Source organism: Ranitomeya variabilis, chromosome 6 (assembly GCF_051348905.1).
Source record: "Ranitomeya variabilis isolate aRanVar5 chromosome 6, aRanVar5.hap1, whole genome shotgun sequence".
Lineage (NCBI taxonomy): Eukaryota > Metazoa > Chordata > Amphibia > Anura > Dendrobatidae > Ranitomeya > Ranitomeya variabilis.
In genome coordinates, this window is record NC_135237.1 from 24,741,019 (window position 1) to 24,753,742 (window position 12,724).

At 41.2% G+C, this 12,724-nt stretch overlaps 1 protein-coding gene across 3 annotated transcripts in view; it reads left to right on the forward strand.

Annotated features, from left to right (window-relative positions):
- Positions 1–12,724, forward strand: part of DGKB (diacylglycerol kinase beta) — a 655,304-nt gene that overhangs the window by 323,792 nt on the left and 318,788 nt on the right. For all 3 annotated transcript variants that reach the window (XM_077268080.1, XM_077268081.1, XM_077268082.1), the window contains exons 16-18: positions 6,593–6,667; positions 7,881–7,966; positions 9,798–9,887. In XM_077268080.1, coding sequence (XP_077124195.1) covers positions 6,593–6,667; positions 7,881–7,966; positions 9,798–9,887 — 251 coding nt within the window. The remainder of the gene's footprint in view (positions 1–6,592; positions 6,668–7,880; positions 7,967–9,797; positions 9,888–12,724) is intronic.

Sequence of the window (12,724 nt, forward strand, 5' to 3'; positions counted from 1 at the left end):
ACAAAATTTACAAGATTTTGTGGTACATGCTCCGGTATCTGAACCGAGAATTCCTTTGCCGGAGTTCTTCACAGGGAATAGAGCTAGCTTCCAGAATTTCCGAAATAATTGTAAGCTTTATTTGTCCCTGAAGTCTCGTTCAGCTGGAGACCCTGCTCAGCAGGTTAGGATTGTGATTTCCTTGCTCAGGGGTGACCCTCAAGATTGGGCCTTCTCATTGCCAGCAGGGGATCCTGCGTTACGCGATGTGGATGCGTTTTTTCTGGCCTTGGGCTTGCTTTATGAGGAACCTCATTTGGAACTTCAGGCAGAAAAAACTTTGATGGCACTATCTCAGGGGCAAGACGAAGCTGAAGTTTTCTGCCAAAAATTCCGTAAATGGTCTGTGCTTACTCAGTGGAATGAGTGCGCCTTGGCGGCAACTTTCAGAGAAGGTCTCTCTGATGCCGTTAAGGATGTTATGGTGGGGTTCCCTTTGCCTGCAGGTCTGAATGAGTCCATGACAATGGCTATTCAGATTGATAGGCGTCTGCGGGAGCGCAAACCGGTGCACCATCTGGCGGTGTCTATGGAAAAGACGCCAGAAAGTATGCAGTGTGATAGAATTCTGTCCAGGAGCGAGCGACAGAATTTTAGACGGAAGAATGGATTGTGTTTCTATTGTGGGGATTCTACTCATGTTATATCAGCATGCTCTAGGCGTACAAAGAAGCTTGATAAGTCTGTTTCCATTGGCACCATTCAGTCTAAGTTTATTTTGTCTGTAACCCTGATTTGCTCTTTGTCATCCATTGCCACGGACGCTTATGTTGACTCTGGCGCCGCTCTGAGTCTTATGGATTGGTCCTTTGCCAATCGTTGTGGTTTTGATTTAGAGCCTTTGGAGACTCTTATTCCTCTGAAGGGGATTGACTCCACCCCATTGGCTAATAATAAACCACAATACTGGACACAAGTAACCATGCGTATCAATCCGGATCACCAGGAGATTATTCGTTTCCTGGTGCTGTATAATTTACATGACGATTTGGTACTGGGATTGCCATGGTTGCAGTCTCACAACCCAGTCTTGGACTGGAGAGCAATGTCTGTGTTGAGCTGGGGATGTAAGGGTATTCATGGGGACGTACCTTTGGTTTCTATTTCGTCGTCCATTCCCTCTGAAGTCCCTGAGTTCCTCTCTGATTATCAAGACGTCTTTGACGAACCCAAGCTTGGGTCGTTACCTCCGCACCGTGAGTGCGATTGTGCCATAGATTTGATACCGGGTTGTAAATATCCAAAGGGTCGTTTGTTTAATTTGTCTGTGCCGGAACATGCTGCTATGCGGGAATATATAAAGGAGTCTTTGGAAAAGGGACATATTCGTCCATCTTCTTCTCCCTTGGGAGCTGGGTTTTTCTTTGTCTCAAAAAAAGACGGCTCTTTGAGACCATGTATTGATTATCGGCTTCTGAATAAGATCACTGTTAAGTATCAATACCCATTGCCATTGCTTACTGATTTGTTTGCTCGTATAGAGGGTGCTAAGTGGTTCTCTAAAATTGATCTTCGTGGGGCGTATAATTTGGTGCGGATCAGGCAGGGGGATGAGTGGAAGACCGCATTTAATACGCCCGAGGGCCACTTTGAGTATTTGGTCATGCCTTTTGGTCTTTCTAATGCCCCTTCAGTTTTCCAGTCTTTTATGCATGATATTTTCCGCGATTTTCTGGATAAATTTATGATAATATATCTGGATGATATTCTGATTTTTTCTGATGACTGGGACTCTCATGTCCAGCAGGTCAGGAGAGTTTTTCAGGTTCTGCGGTCTAATTCTTTATGTGTGAAGGGGTCTAAGTGCGTTTTTGGGGTCCAGAAAATTTCCTTTTTGGGGTATATTTTTTCTCCCTCTTCCATTGAGATGGATCCCGTCAAGGTGCAAGCTATTTGTGACTGGACTCAGCCCTCCTCTCTTAAGGGTCTTCAGAGATTTTTGGGCTTTGCCAACTTTTACCGCCGATTTATTGCTGGTTTTTCGGATGTCGTTAAACCACTGACTGATTTGACCAGACAAGGCGCTGATGTTGCTAATTGGTCCCCTCATGCTGTAGAGGCCTTTCAGGAGCTTAAGCGCCGTTTTGCCTCTGCCCCTGTGTTGCGTCAGCCTGATGTGAATCTGCCTTTTCAGGTTGAGGTTGACGCTTCGGAGATCGGAGCTGGGGCAGTGTTGTCGCAGAAAGGTTCCGACTGCTCCGTCATTAGGCCTTGTGCCTTCTTTTCTCGCAAATTTTCGCCCGCAGAGCGGAATTATGATGTTGGGAATCGGGAGCTTTTGGCCATGAAGTGGGCGTTTGAGGAGTGGCGCCATTGGCTCGAGGGGGCTAGGCATCAGGTGGTGGTATTGACTGACCACAAAAATTTGATTTATCTTGAGACTGCCAGACGCCTGAATCCTAGACAGGCGCGCTGGTCTTTATTTTTTTCTCGCTTTAATTTTGTGGTGTCATACCTACCGGGTTCTAAGAATGTTAAGGCAGATGCCCTTTCTAGGAGTTTTGACCCGGACTCTCCTGGTAATTCTGAACCCACAGGTATCCTTAGGGAGGGAGTAATTTTGTCGGCCGTTTCTCCTGATCTGCGGCGGTCCTTGCAAGAGTTTCAGGCGGATAGACCGGATCGTTGTCCGCCTGATAGACTGTTTGTTCCGGATGATTGGACCAGCAGAGTCATCTCTGAGGTACATTCTTCTGCATTGGCAGGTCATCCCGGAATTTTTGGTACCAGGGATTTGGTGGCAAGATCCTTCTGGTGGCCTTCCCTGTCACGAGATGTGCGAGTCTTTGTGCAGTCATGTGACGTTTGTGCTCGGGCCAAGTCTTGTAGTTCTCGGGCTAGCGGACTGCTGTTGCCCTTGCCTATTCCTAAGAGGCCTTGGACACACATCTCGATGGATTTTATTTCAGATCTGCCTGTTTCCCAGAAGATGTCTGTCATCTGGGTGGTCTGTGACCGTTTCTCTAAAATGGTCCATTTGGTTCCTCTGCCCAAGTTGCCTTCTTCTTCTGAGTTGGTTCCTCTGTTTTTTCAGAATGTTGTCCGATTGCACGGTATTCCTGAGAATATTGTTTCTGACAGAGGTACCCAATTTGTGTCTAGATTTTGGCGGGCATTCTGTGCTAGGATGGGCATAGATTTGTCTTTTTCATCTGCTTTTCACCCTCAGACTAATGGCCAGACCGAGCGGACTAATCAGACCCTTGAGACATATCTGAGGTGTTTTGTCTCTGCTGACCAGGATGATTGGGTTGCTTTTTTGCCATTGGCAGAGTTCGCCCTCAATAATCGGGCCAGTTCTTCCACCTTGGTGTCCCCGTTTTTCTGTAATTCGGGGTTTCACCCTCGATTTTCCTCCGGTCAGGTGGAATCCTCGGATTGTCCTGGAGTGGATGCGGTGGTGGAGAGATTGCATCACATCTGGGGGCAGGTTATGGACAATTTGAAGTTGTCCCAGGAGAAGACTCAGCGTTTTGCCAACCGTCATCGTCGTGTTGGTTCTCGGCTTTGTGTTGGAGATTTAGTGTGGTTGTCTTCTCGTTTTGTCCCTATGAGGGTCTCTTCTCCTAAGTTTAAACCTCGGTTCATCGGCCCTTATAGAATATTGGAGATTCTTAATCCTGTTTCTTTCCGTTTGGACCTCCCTGCGTCCTTTTCCATTCATAACGTTTTTCATCGGTCGTTATTGCGCAGGTATGAGGTACCTGTTGTACCTTCAGTTGAGCCTCCTGCTCCGGTGTTGGTTGAGGGTGAGTTGGAGTACGTTGTGGAGAAAATTTTGGACTCTCGTGTTTCCAGACGGAAACTCCAGTATCTGGTCAACTGGAAGGGTTACGGCCAGGAGGATAATTCTTGGGTCAATGCATCTGATGTTCATGCTTCTGATCTTGTTCGTGCCTTCCATAGGGCTCATCCTGGTCGCCCTGGTGGATCTGGTGAGGGTTCGGTGCCCCCTCCTTGAGGGGGGGGTACTGTTGTGAATTTGGATTCTGGGCTCCCCCGGTGGCTGCTTGTGGAATTGGACTTGTCATCCTCTTTCCTGTTTCACCTGGTTCCATCAGTAGTGGGTGTCGCTATTTAAGCTCATTTCTCTGGTGGTTTCTTGCCGGTCAACAATGTTATCTGATGCCTCTCAGTGCTTGTTCCTGCTTCTAGACAACTACTAGATAAGTTGGACTTTTGTCCATGTTTTGTTTTGCCTATTTGTTCCAGTTCACAGCTGAAGTTTTGTTACTGTGTCTGGAAAGCTCTCGTTGATCAGCGATTGCTACTCTGGCGTTATGAGTTAATGCCAGAGTTTAAGGTAATCTCTGGATGGTGTTTTGTTAGTGTTTTTCTGCTGACCATGAAAGTATACTATCTGTCTTCTGCTATCTAGTAAGCGGACCTCAAATTTGCTAAGACTATTTTCCTGCTGCGTTTGTTGTTTCATCTGAACTCACCGTCATTATATGTGGGGGGCTACTGTCTTCTTTGGAATATTTCTCTAGAGGTGAGCCAGGTCTTATATTTCCCTCTGCTAGCTATTTAGGTCTTAGGCCAGAGCTGGGCATCTAGCGATAAATAGGAAATGCTACCTGGCTATTTCTAGTTGCGCGGCAGGCTTAGTTCATGGTCAGTATAGTTCCATCTTCCGAGAGCTTGTCCCTCTATAGGCTTGCTATGATCTCTGCCTGCAGAGATCATGACAGAACCCATAAACTTTGTTGACCATTGCCCAGAGAGCATACTTCTGGCAGATGTATGGCACTTTCTGTACTTATACCTCAACCATACTTCAGATTAGTGTGGAACCCCTAAACTCTGCTTATAATTCACTTATGTCATTTAGGCCGAGGACAAAACATACTCAAACCTTCTAACTCCATTTTAGATGAGTGTGGAACCCATAAGCTCTGTAGACCATTGCTGAAGAACATTTGCCAGTTGGTTGATGGTCACTTTACGTATCCATAATATGTACCTACTTTTTTAATTACTGGGGAACCTTTAAACTTTGTCCATTGCACATAAAACATATGTAGGTTCATTAAAGGGAACTTTATGTAGTTACATCTTATAACCACTAGACATGAGCAGATCAGGCAAAATTCTAATTTACCTGTTCACGTGTCTTTTTTCTGGGAAATTCAATATTCTCTGCAAATGTAATGTCCCTCTTCAGCCCCTCTATTACTCACTGCCATCCATTCAGCCCTCCTTTCATCTTCCGATCACCAGCTACTCTCGCTGGATTTCCCGGGCTTCTCACGCTGTGCTGGACTTTTGGCTTTCATGAGGCCCAGAGGGATTTGCGCAAGCCCACAGAGGGCACATCATCTTGATGTCGCGATGTGCGCCAGGACCTTCGTGAGCAGAACCGACACATCCACATGAAAGCTGGAAGTCTCGGCACAGCTTAAGATGCCCGAAGATTCGAGCATGAGCGAAGATGGACGAGTGGCACTAAAGAGCTGAGTATCCGGAGAGGTGAGCGAAAAGTTTGACATAAAAACTGTCTATAGTGGCTAAGAAAAATGGCAGCCAGTGGCCACCTTGTTATAACATTACATAAAAATTTGCAAGTTTGTGAATGAGGGTTATGAAGGATTCAATTACACTTGAATTTATTTTATCCTCTCTAGTGAACACCTTTTAGATCAGTGTGTAATCATTAAATTCTCTCAATTGCTGATAGAGCATTGGCCGGTTGGTTGAAGAGCCCTCTATGTTACCAAACCTTGTAGCCACATTTTAGATCTATGTTGAACCCATAAACTCCATCACCCATTTTTCATAACAGATTTGTTGGACAGGTCAAGGGCACTCTACGTACTTACACCTTGTAATCATATTATAGATTAGTGTTGAACCCGTAAACTCTGTCCATTGCCCATAGAACATTGGTTGGATGGTTGGAAGTCACGCTATATACTTACACCTTGGAAACCTGTTTTAAATATCATGAAACCTCTAAACTCTATTGTCTAATACTCGTAGCAGATATATTGGTCCGGTCAAGAGGACTCCAGGTTCTCTTATTTTGTAACCACATTTAAGATTATCGAGAACCCTAAACTCTGTTGACTATTGCCGACAAAACGTTTATCGAGACCCACAGTTCAACTGCCCATAATAACAATATTACGGCATGGTACTCTTTTTTTTTTACATTTTGTAAAATTGTCCTCTTTTTTTGTTCTCACAGTCACACATAAGCTCGTAATTTATTGCCGAGACTCAGCATTTGCCTTTCTATAATTATTATCAATATACCTCATATTACGAGACATTACTTAATATATGAACCGTGAATGTGATCAACAGGGAGCGTTCAGTTTTATTTTACTATCTGATTATGAAAACCATTTTTCTTTCTTACAATTTCCATCACATTAATGAATTTTTTATCAAGGGTAGGAGAAAAAAAAAACACATTCAATATTAGAGGAGATTAACAAATATGCTCCGAATGAGTCCTATGTCTTTATTGTGCTATAAAATGCCAATATGTTTTGTTTTTGTCACTTCATAAACTTCTTGTAAGTTTTCTTTCATTATTTTTTATCTGCAGGATACATAGGAAATTTCAGTACCTTCTAAATCCACGACAGGTTTACAGTCTTGCTGGGATCGGACCTATGCCGGGGTAGGAGGCTTCGTCTTGTATATATGTTTACATTTACATGAGTAATATTCTCTATTCCGTCCCCGTGAAGTTATTTATTTTTTTCAAAAATTAATCTTTTAAATTTGTAATTTTACCAAATAATAATTTGAAACCACATGAAAGTTTTTCCCCCATTCTACAAATTATCCGTTCATATCAACTTTTGAAACATTAATAAATGATATAATTGTTTGGCGCTTGCGGTAATAGCTTTGCTTCTACATTTATCTGGGATTATCTGCAGGTTGTAAGACTAAATACATTTTTTTACTTTGCTTTTTTAAAAATGCATGCCGGTACGATTTTTACAATATTTTATTATTTATATTTTATATTCATTTTGTTTTGATTTGCACATTTTTTTAATGAGATGGACAAAAATTTGCCCCCCCCTTTTGCTTTCAAAAAGAAGAAACAAACTGATAATTCCATTGCAATAAATTATAAAGGTCCTGATCAATCCTACAATAAAAATATGGAACTTCTTCCGCGCAAAATAAAATGTTAAAATTAGGAGTAGAACAAGGTGATTTCATTTAATAAGATTTGCTGAATTGAAGTAACCCACTAAAACAGGAACTATGTACCCTAATGCAAAAATGGGAACAGGACATTAAATACTATACTCATATGGGTCAAAGGGATCTTTTCGGGATTCTATTGGCTCCAGGTCATGATTTTAACTAACTTTGCACCACCTATGGCATGGGGCATTCCTAGAGGGACTTGCGTTTGCTTTTGAATTTTGAGGCCGTGTCTCCTCCCCAGAGGAAAGAATCCCCTCCCTAGAGGAGCCACAGACATTGAGGATTGGATCAAGGATAATGGAAAAGTTTTAGATGGGTAGTCAAGCTCAGCACTTAACAAAAACCTGCTCTTAAATGGGGGCTCAGTTTGATCCTTGGTATGAGCAACAAGTGTCTTCATGTCCACAATTATTTTTCTCGTTTTTGTTATCTTACAATAATGTTTTAATTTACACGCTATCTTCACTAACTACGCCTCTAAAATTTGATGGAACCCAATGGTGCCATAGTAGCTGCTGTATCTCCCAACTTGTCACTGCACCCATTAGAGCAACTAAATCCCTGCTATAGTTAAATAAAGGGGAAACATATATAGCCCAAAAATTGGAAATATTTTAATTCTAGACATTAGCAATGCTTCACGTCAATTGTCTTTTCCGTCTCAGGTTGAATTTCTTTCGGGATGTTGCAGACTTTCGGGTTCTTGCCTGCGGAGGGGATGGGACAGTCGGATGGATTTTAGACTGCATTGGTAAGAAAGTGTAATACGATATAAACCTCCATACAAACATGCGCCGCAAAGGGTTCATCTGTATTTCACTGGGTGAAAGCAGTCAAGCTCCAACTGTACAACTTAGGAATATCTTACCAATGGTATGAGAGAGGATTGGGCGTGTTGAAGGCCATCCTTGAATATCTTGACCAAGTAATAGCTAGAAGACCCCAATTACATTGAGTGGTAAGACTGTTTCATTTGTGGTGGTTATGGTCATACATGTAGGATAATTGTCAGACAAAAATTCTCATGCGCATGCTCAATTGGTTTGGCGGAGTATGTACGTTGTCTGTATGGGCAATGAACGGCTGATAGGTGTAGACACATCTGGCTGCAGGTTATGTCTCCTGAAAATAATACTATCGAGCATTGAAATTCAAAATTCTTAATTCTTCTTCGTACGAGCCCACAACTTTGTTGGTGACTTATCTCCCTTGGGAACAGAAGGATCAGACATTGAAACTCAACTTCTATTTATCGTAATCGTCTGTGGATGGGAGTTGGCAGGTCGCTATAGACATCAGATGGTTAGATGGTTCCAGAGAAATTGTCAGGCATGACCATCAATAATTTATCATCCATGCCATAGATCCTATAGCAATCTTTATAAATGAGATGACCTTTTCATCATTTTATGCAGGGTTTGGAGTAATAGGACAATCCCTTTACTTGTCACTCATCAAAATTCCAAAGAACTCGGGATTTACAGTCATGACAACCAAAAGTTATTTATTGCCCAAGTTTTATAGTTTTTTAAGCACCCCCTGCTATATTACAAGCTGTATAATGAATAGATATGAGCATTCACAGGACCTTGGTCCAGCAGCCACATCGGTGGTCCGTGGCTGCCTAGCCAGAGCACTGTGAACCTCCTCTTTCCTCTTGGCATCCTCATCACCTCTTATCATTAGGCTTTCGAGTGATGTCATCATTGCGGCAAAAGGCGAACATGACGTCACGATGGGTCTGTTGATCAGAAGCACTAGGAATACCGGTAGGAGGAGGATGTTTGCAGGGCTCTGGTCCAGCAGCTACTGACTGTCAACGTGACCCCTGATCCAGGGTCAATTGAATCTTTTTGGTCGACTCTAATAATGAAACATTACATGGCAATCATTGTGATCAGTGGACCATACATGTACCGTAATTCATAGCCATCCTGATATTTTTCTTAACATTACCTGCTTGGCTTATATGGCAAATCAAGAAGAGTTATCTTACAAAATCTAGAATTTTTTCTAAAAAATTGGTTTTCAAAGATCAAAAACCCATATCTTTTTCATTTTTTTCCCCCAGAAACAGCACCCCCCTTATTTACAGGTTGTGTCTGGTATTACAGCTCAGCTCCATTTAAACTAATAGTGCAAAGTTCCAATACTGCACCCACTCTGTAGACATTGGGTGGTGCTCTTTTTGTAATAAAATTAGACATGGTTTCATAACCCTTCTGAGAAACAGTAATTGGTGATTATTTGTGTAAGTAAAGAAATAATCAGGTGATATGGATCCACCTCTCGTGTCTCCCCTTTTCCTCATAGTTTGTAGCTTGCGAGCAGCAGGGCCCTCATTCCTCCTGGTATCTGTTTTGAACTGTGATTTCTGTTATGCTGTAATGTCTATTGTCTGTACAAGTCCCCTCTATAAGTTGTAAAGTGCTGCGGAATATGTTGGCGCTATATAAACAAAAATTATTATTATTATTATTATTATTATTATTATATGGATGAAGATTGTACCCAAACTTTGTAAGACCTCCCCATTTATTTTTTATGCCATGATGAATATTATCTCTTTATTTTTCCAACAGACAAGGCCAATTTGACCAAACAGCCTCCTGTGGCTATCCTACCTCTGGGTACCGGCAACGATCTGGCAAGATGTTTGAGATGGGGAGGAGGTAAATATTACTCATAGTTATTAGTTAAATGTATTCTGATTGTAAGTTATTTAACCTAACCATGATATTTCCATAATTTGACACATTTTTTTTGGCAATTGCAGTCTGTATTTTGACAATGGACGTTTCATGTAGACTAATGCAAAGCTTGATTAATTTCTCCCTTTAAGAGGGTTTGTTCTAGATTAGAAAAGCATGGCATGTTTTCCCAAAAACAGCACCACCTCTGTACATAGGTTATATGTGGTATTGCAGCTTGACCTCAGTTCTTTATACTAGGAGTTGTTCGCCCCTTCAAAACAATGGAGACTGTAATACAAATGATTTCATAAAATCCAGTTACAGATGAGCAAATTGATCCAGGACAAATCAAGTTCATTACGATCTACACTCAAATGTCAGATTCTCGAGAATTCCAAATTGTTGAACCTTTGATTTGCCCTAGTACAGCAAAATTATCACATTTTTCTATCTTCTTTTGAGGGACAAGAAGGGGTTGAAATAATAAAATACCTTACACAACACCTGTGCTAATCCCTCGCCTATCCTTACTACATCTCAGCCCAAGCTTCTCGGTCCTCTGCATCGGTCTTTGGCTCTTCCGGCAAAACCTTCCAATGAAAATCGAATTCCAAAAATTTCAGATCTAATTAGGTGACAATGCCGACCAATTGCTACTTTAAAAAATATTAAAGCAGATATAAGACGGTGGAGTCTCATGACTGTCTGCAACTGTGTGTAACAGGGCAGTATAGAAGGTTGGCGTGGGGCTGAAAATGAATTTTAGCCTTTTTCTTAATTTTTTTTAAATTGATCACAGTTATTTTTTTAAGGTTTGTTGAAACTTTTGGAAAATCCTTAACAGGGCTTTGAGTTGAAGTTGTATCGGTAATACAAAATCTTATTGGATTTAAGAAAAAAATAATAACCAAACTAATATTAAAATATCTGTGTAGATGTATGGATGTATGAAGGTGTAGTAACCACATGTCCAAGATTTGCCAAAGATTTATCAAACAGTTTATGACAGTTCCAAATTGAGCAAAAAGTTGCAAATTGTCTTAAATTTTCAATGTCTGCATCATGGTCACCAAAAGTTAAAAAAGCGTCTGTGGTGTACCTCCAGAAAGTAAATTACTGCATAAAATACCTCCTGTCCACAGAGGATGTAGACTTCATTTACTAACAATTTTTAAGTGACATGCACCTTTGAATAAATGGGGTGCTAATTACTCCAAAGATCTTTTTTTTTTTAGACTAGCGTAAAAACCACCAATCTCAATAAATCTGCCCCATTATCTCTTCCAGCATAAGTCATGTACCAATTCAGAAGTTTTCATTTTCGACTGCGTTCACACATTCATTGTACATGCCCATGTGCAGTGCAGTTTTAGCTTTTAGAAATGGATTCTAAAAATAAAAAACACGGATTCAAATCAGATGAAAAACAGATGAAAAATGGTCCATTTTCTATGGTTGTAAACAAGTAAATAGATATGCGAAGGAAACCTAACTATTGCTCTTACGTATGGTTGTATTTATGAATTTTTGACCCATGGGGGGCACATCAACGACCTAAAACTCATTATCTAAGGAAAAATCAAGAAAACACCACCCAGTGCCCTATCATGCATCATTAACTATTACAAATGAGGTTTTCGCTAAATACTAAATCCAAAGGATCAGCGCACTGGACTGCAACTATTGCTTCATATCTCCGGCTTAGGGCACCCTGCTTTGGACATAATCTCCTTGTGTGTCTGTTGTTTTTCTTCTGTGACATCACACAGACGTATTTCACCCATGGGATTCATTTATCCAAAGGTCACATTCTGATTCCACATTCCTGTCTTATTAGTTATAGGAGCAGATCGTAAAGATGACATACATTGCCTTATGAAAGTATTCGGCTCCCTGGAACTTTTCAACCTTTTCCCACATATCATGCTTCAAACATAAAGATACCAAATGTAAATTTTTGGTGAAGAATCAACAACAAGTGGAACACAATTGTGAAGTTGAATGAAATTTATTGGTTATTTTAAATTTTTGTGGAAATTCAAAAACTGAAAAGTGGGGCGTGAAATATTATTCGGCCCCTTTACTTTCAGTGCAGCAAACTCTCTCCAGATGTTCATTGTGGATCTCTGAATGATCCAATGTTGTCCTAAATGCCTAATGATGATAAATATAATCCACCTGTGTGTAATCAAGTCTCTGTATAAATGCACCTGCTCTGTGATAGTCTCAGAGAGCACAGAGAGCATCATGAAGACCAAGGAACACAACAGGCAGGTCCGTGATACAGTTGTGGAGAAGTTTAAAGCCGGATTTGGATGCAAAATGATTTCCAAAATTTTAAACATCCCAATGGAAGGAGTATGATACCACTGCAAATCTACCAAGACCCGGCCGTCCCTCTAAAATTTAATTTCAAACAAGGAGAAGACTGATCAGAGATGCAGCCAAGAGGCCCATGATCACTCTGGATGAACTGCAGAGATCTACAGCTGAGGTGGGACAGTCTGTCCATAGGACAACAATCAGTCGTACACTGCACATATCTGGCCTTTATGGAAGAGTGGCAAGAAGAAAGCCATTTCTCAAAGATATCCATAAAAAGTGTTGTTTAACCCCTTCACCCCCAAGGGTGGTTTGCACGTTAATGACCAGGCCAATTTTTACAATTCTAACCACTGTCCCTTTATGAGGTTATAACTCTGGAACGCTTCAACGGATCTTGGCGATTCTGACATTGTTTTCTCGTGAAATATTGTACTTCATGATAGTGATAAAATTTATTCGATATAATTTGCGTTTATTTGTGAAAAAAATGA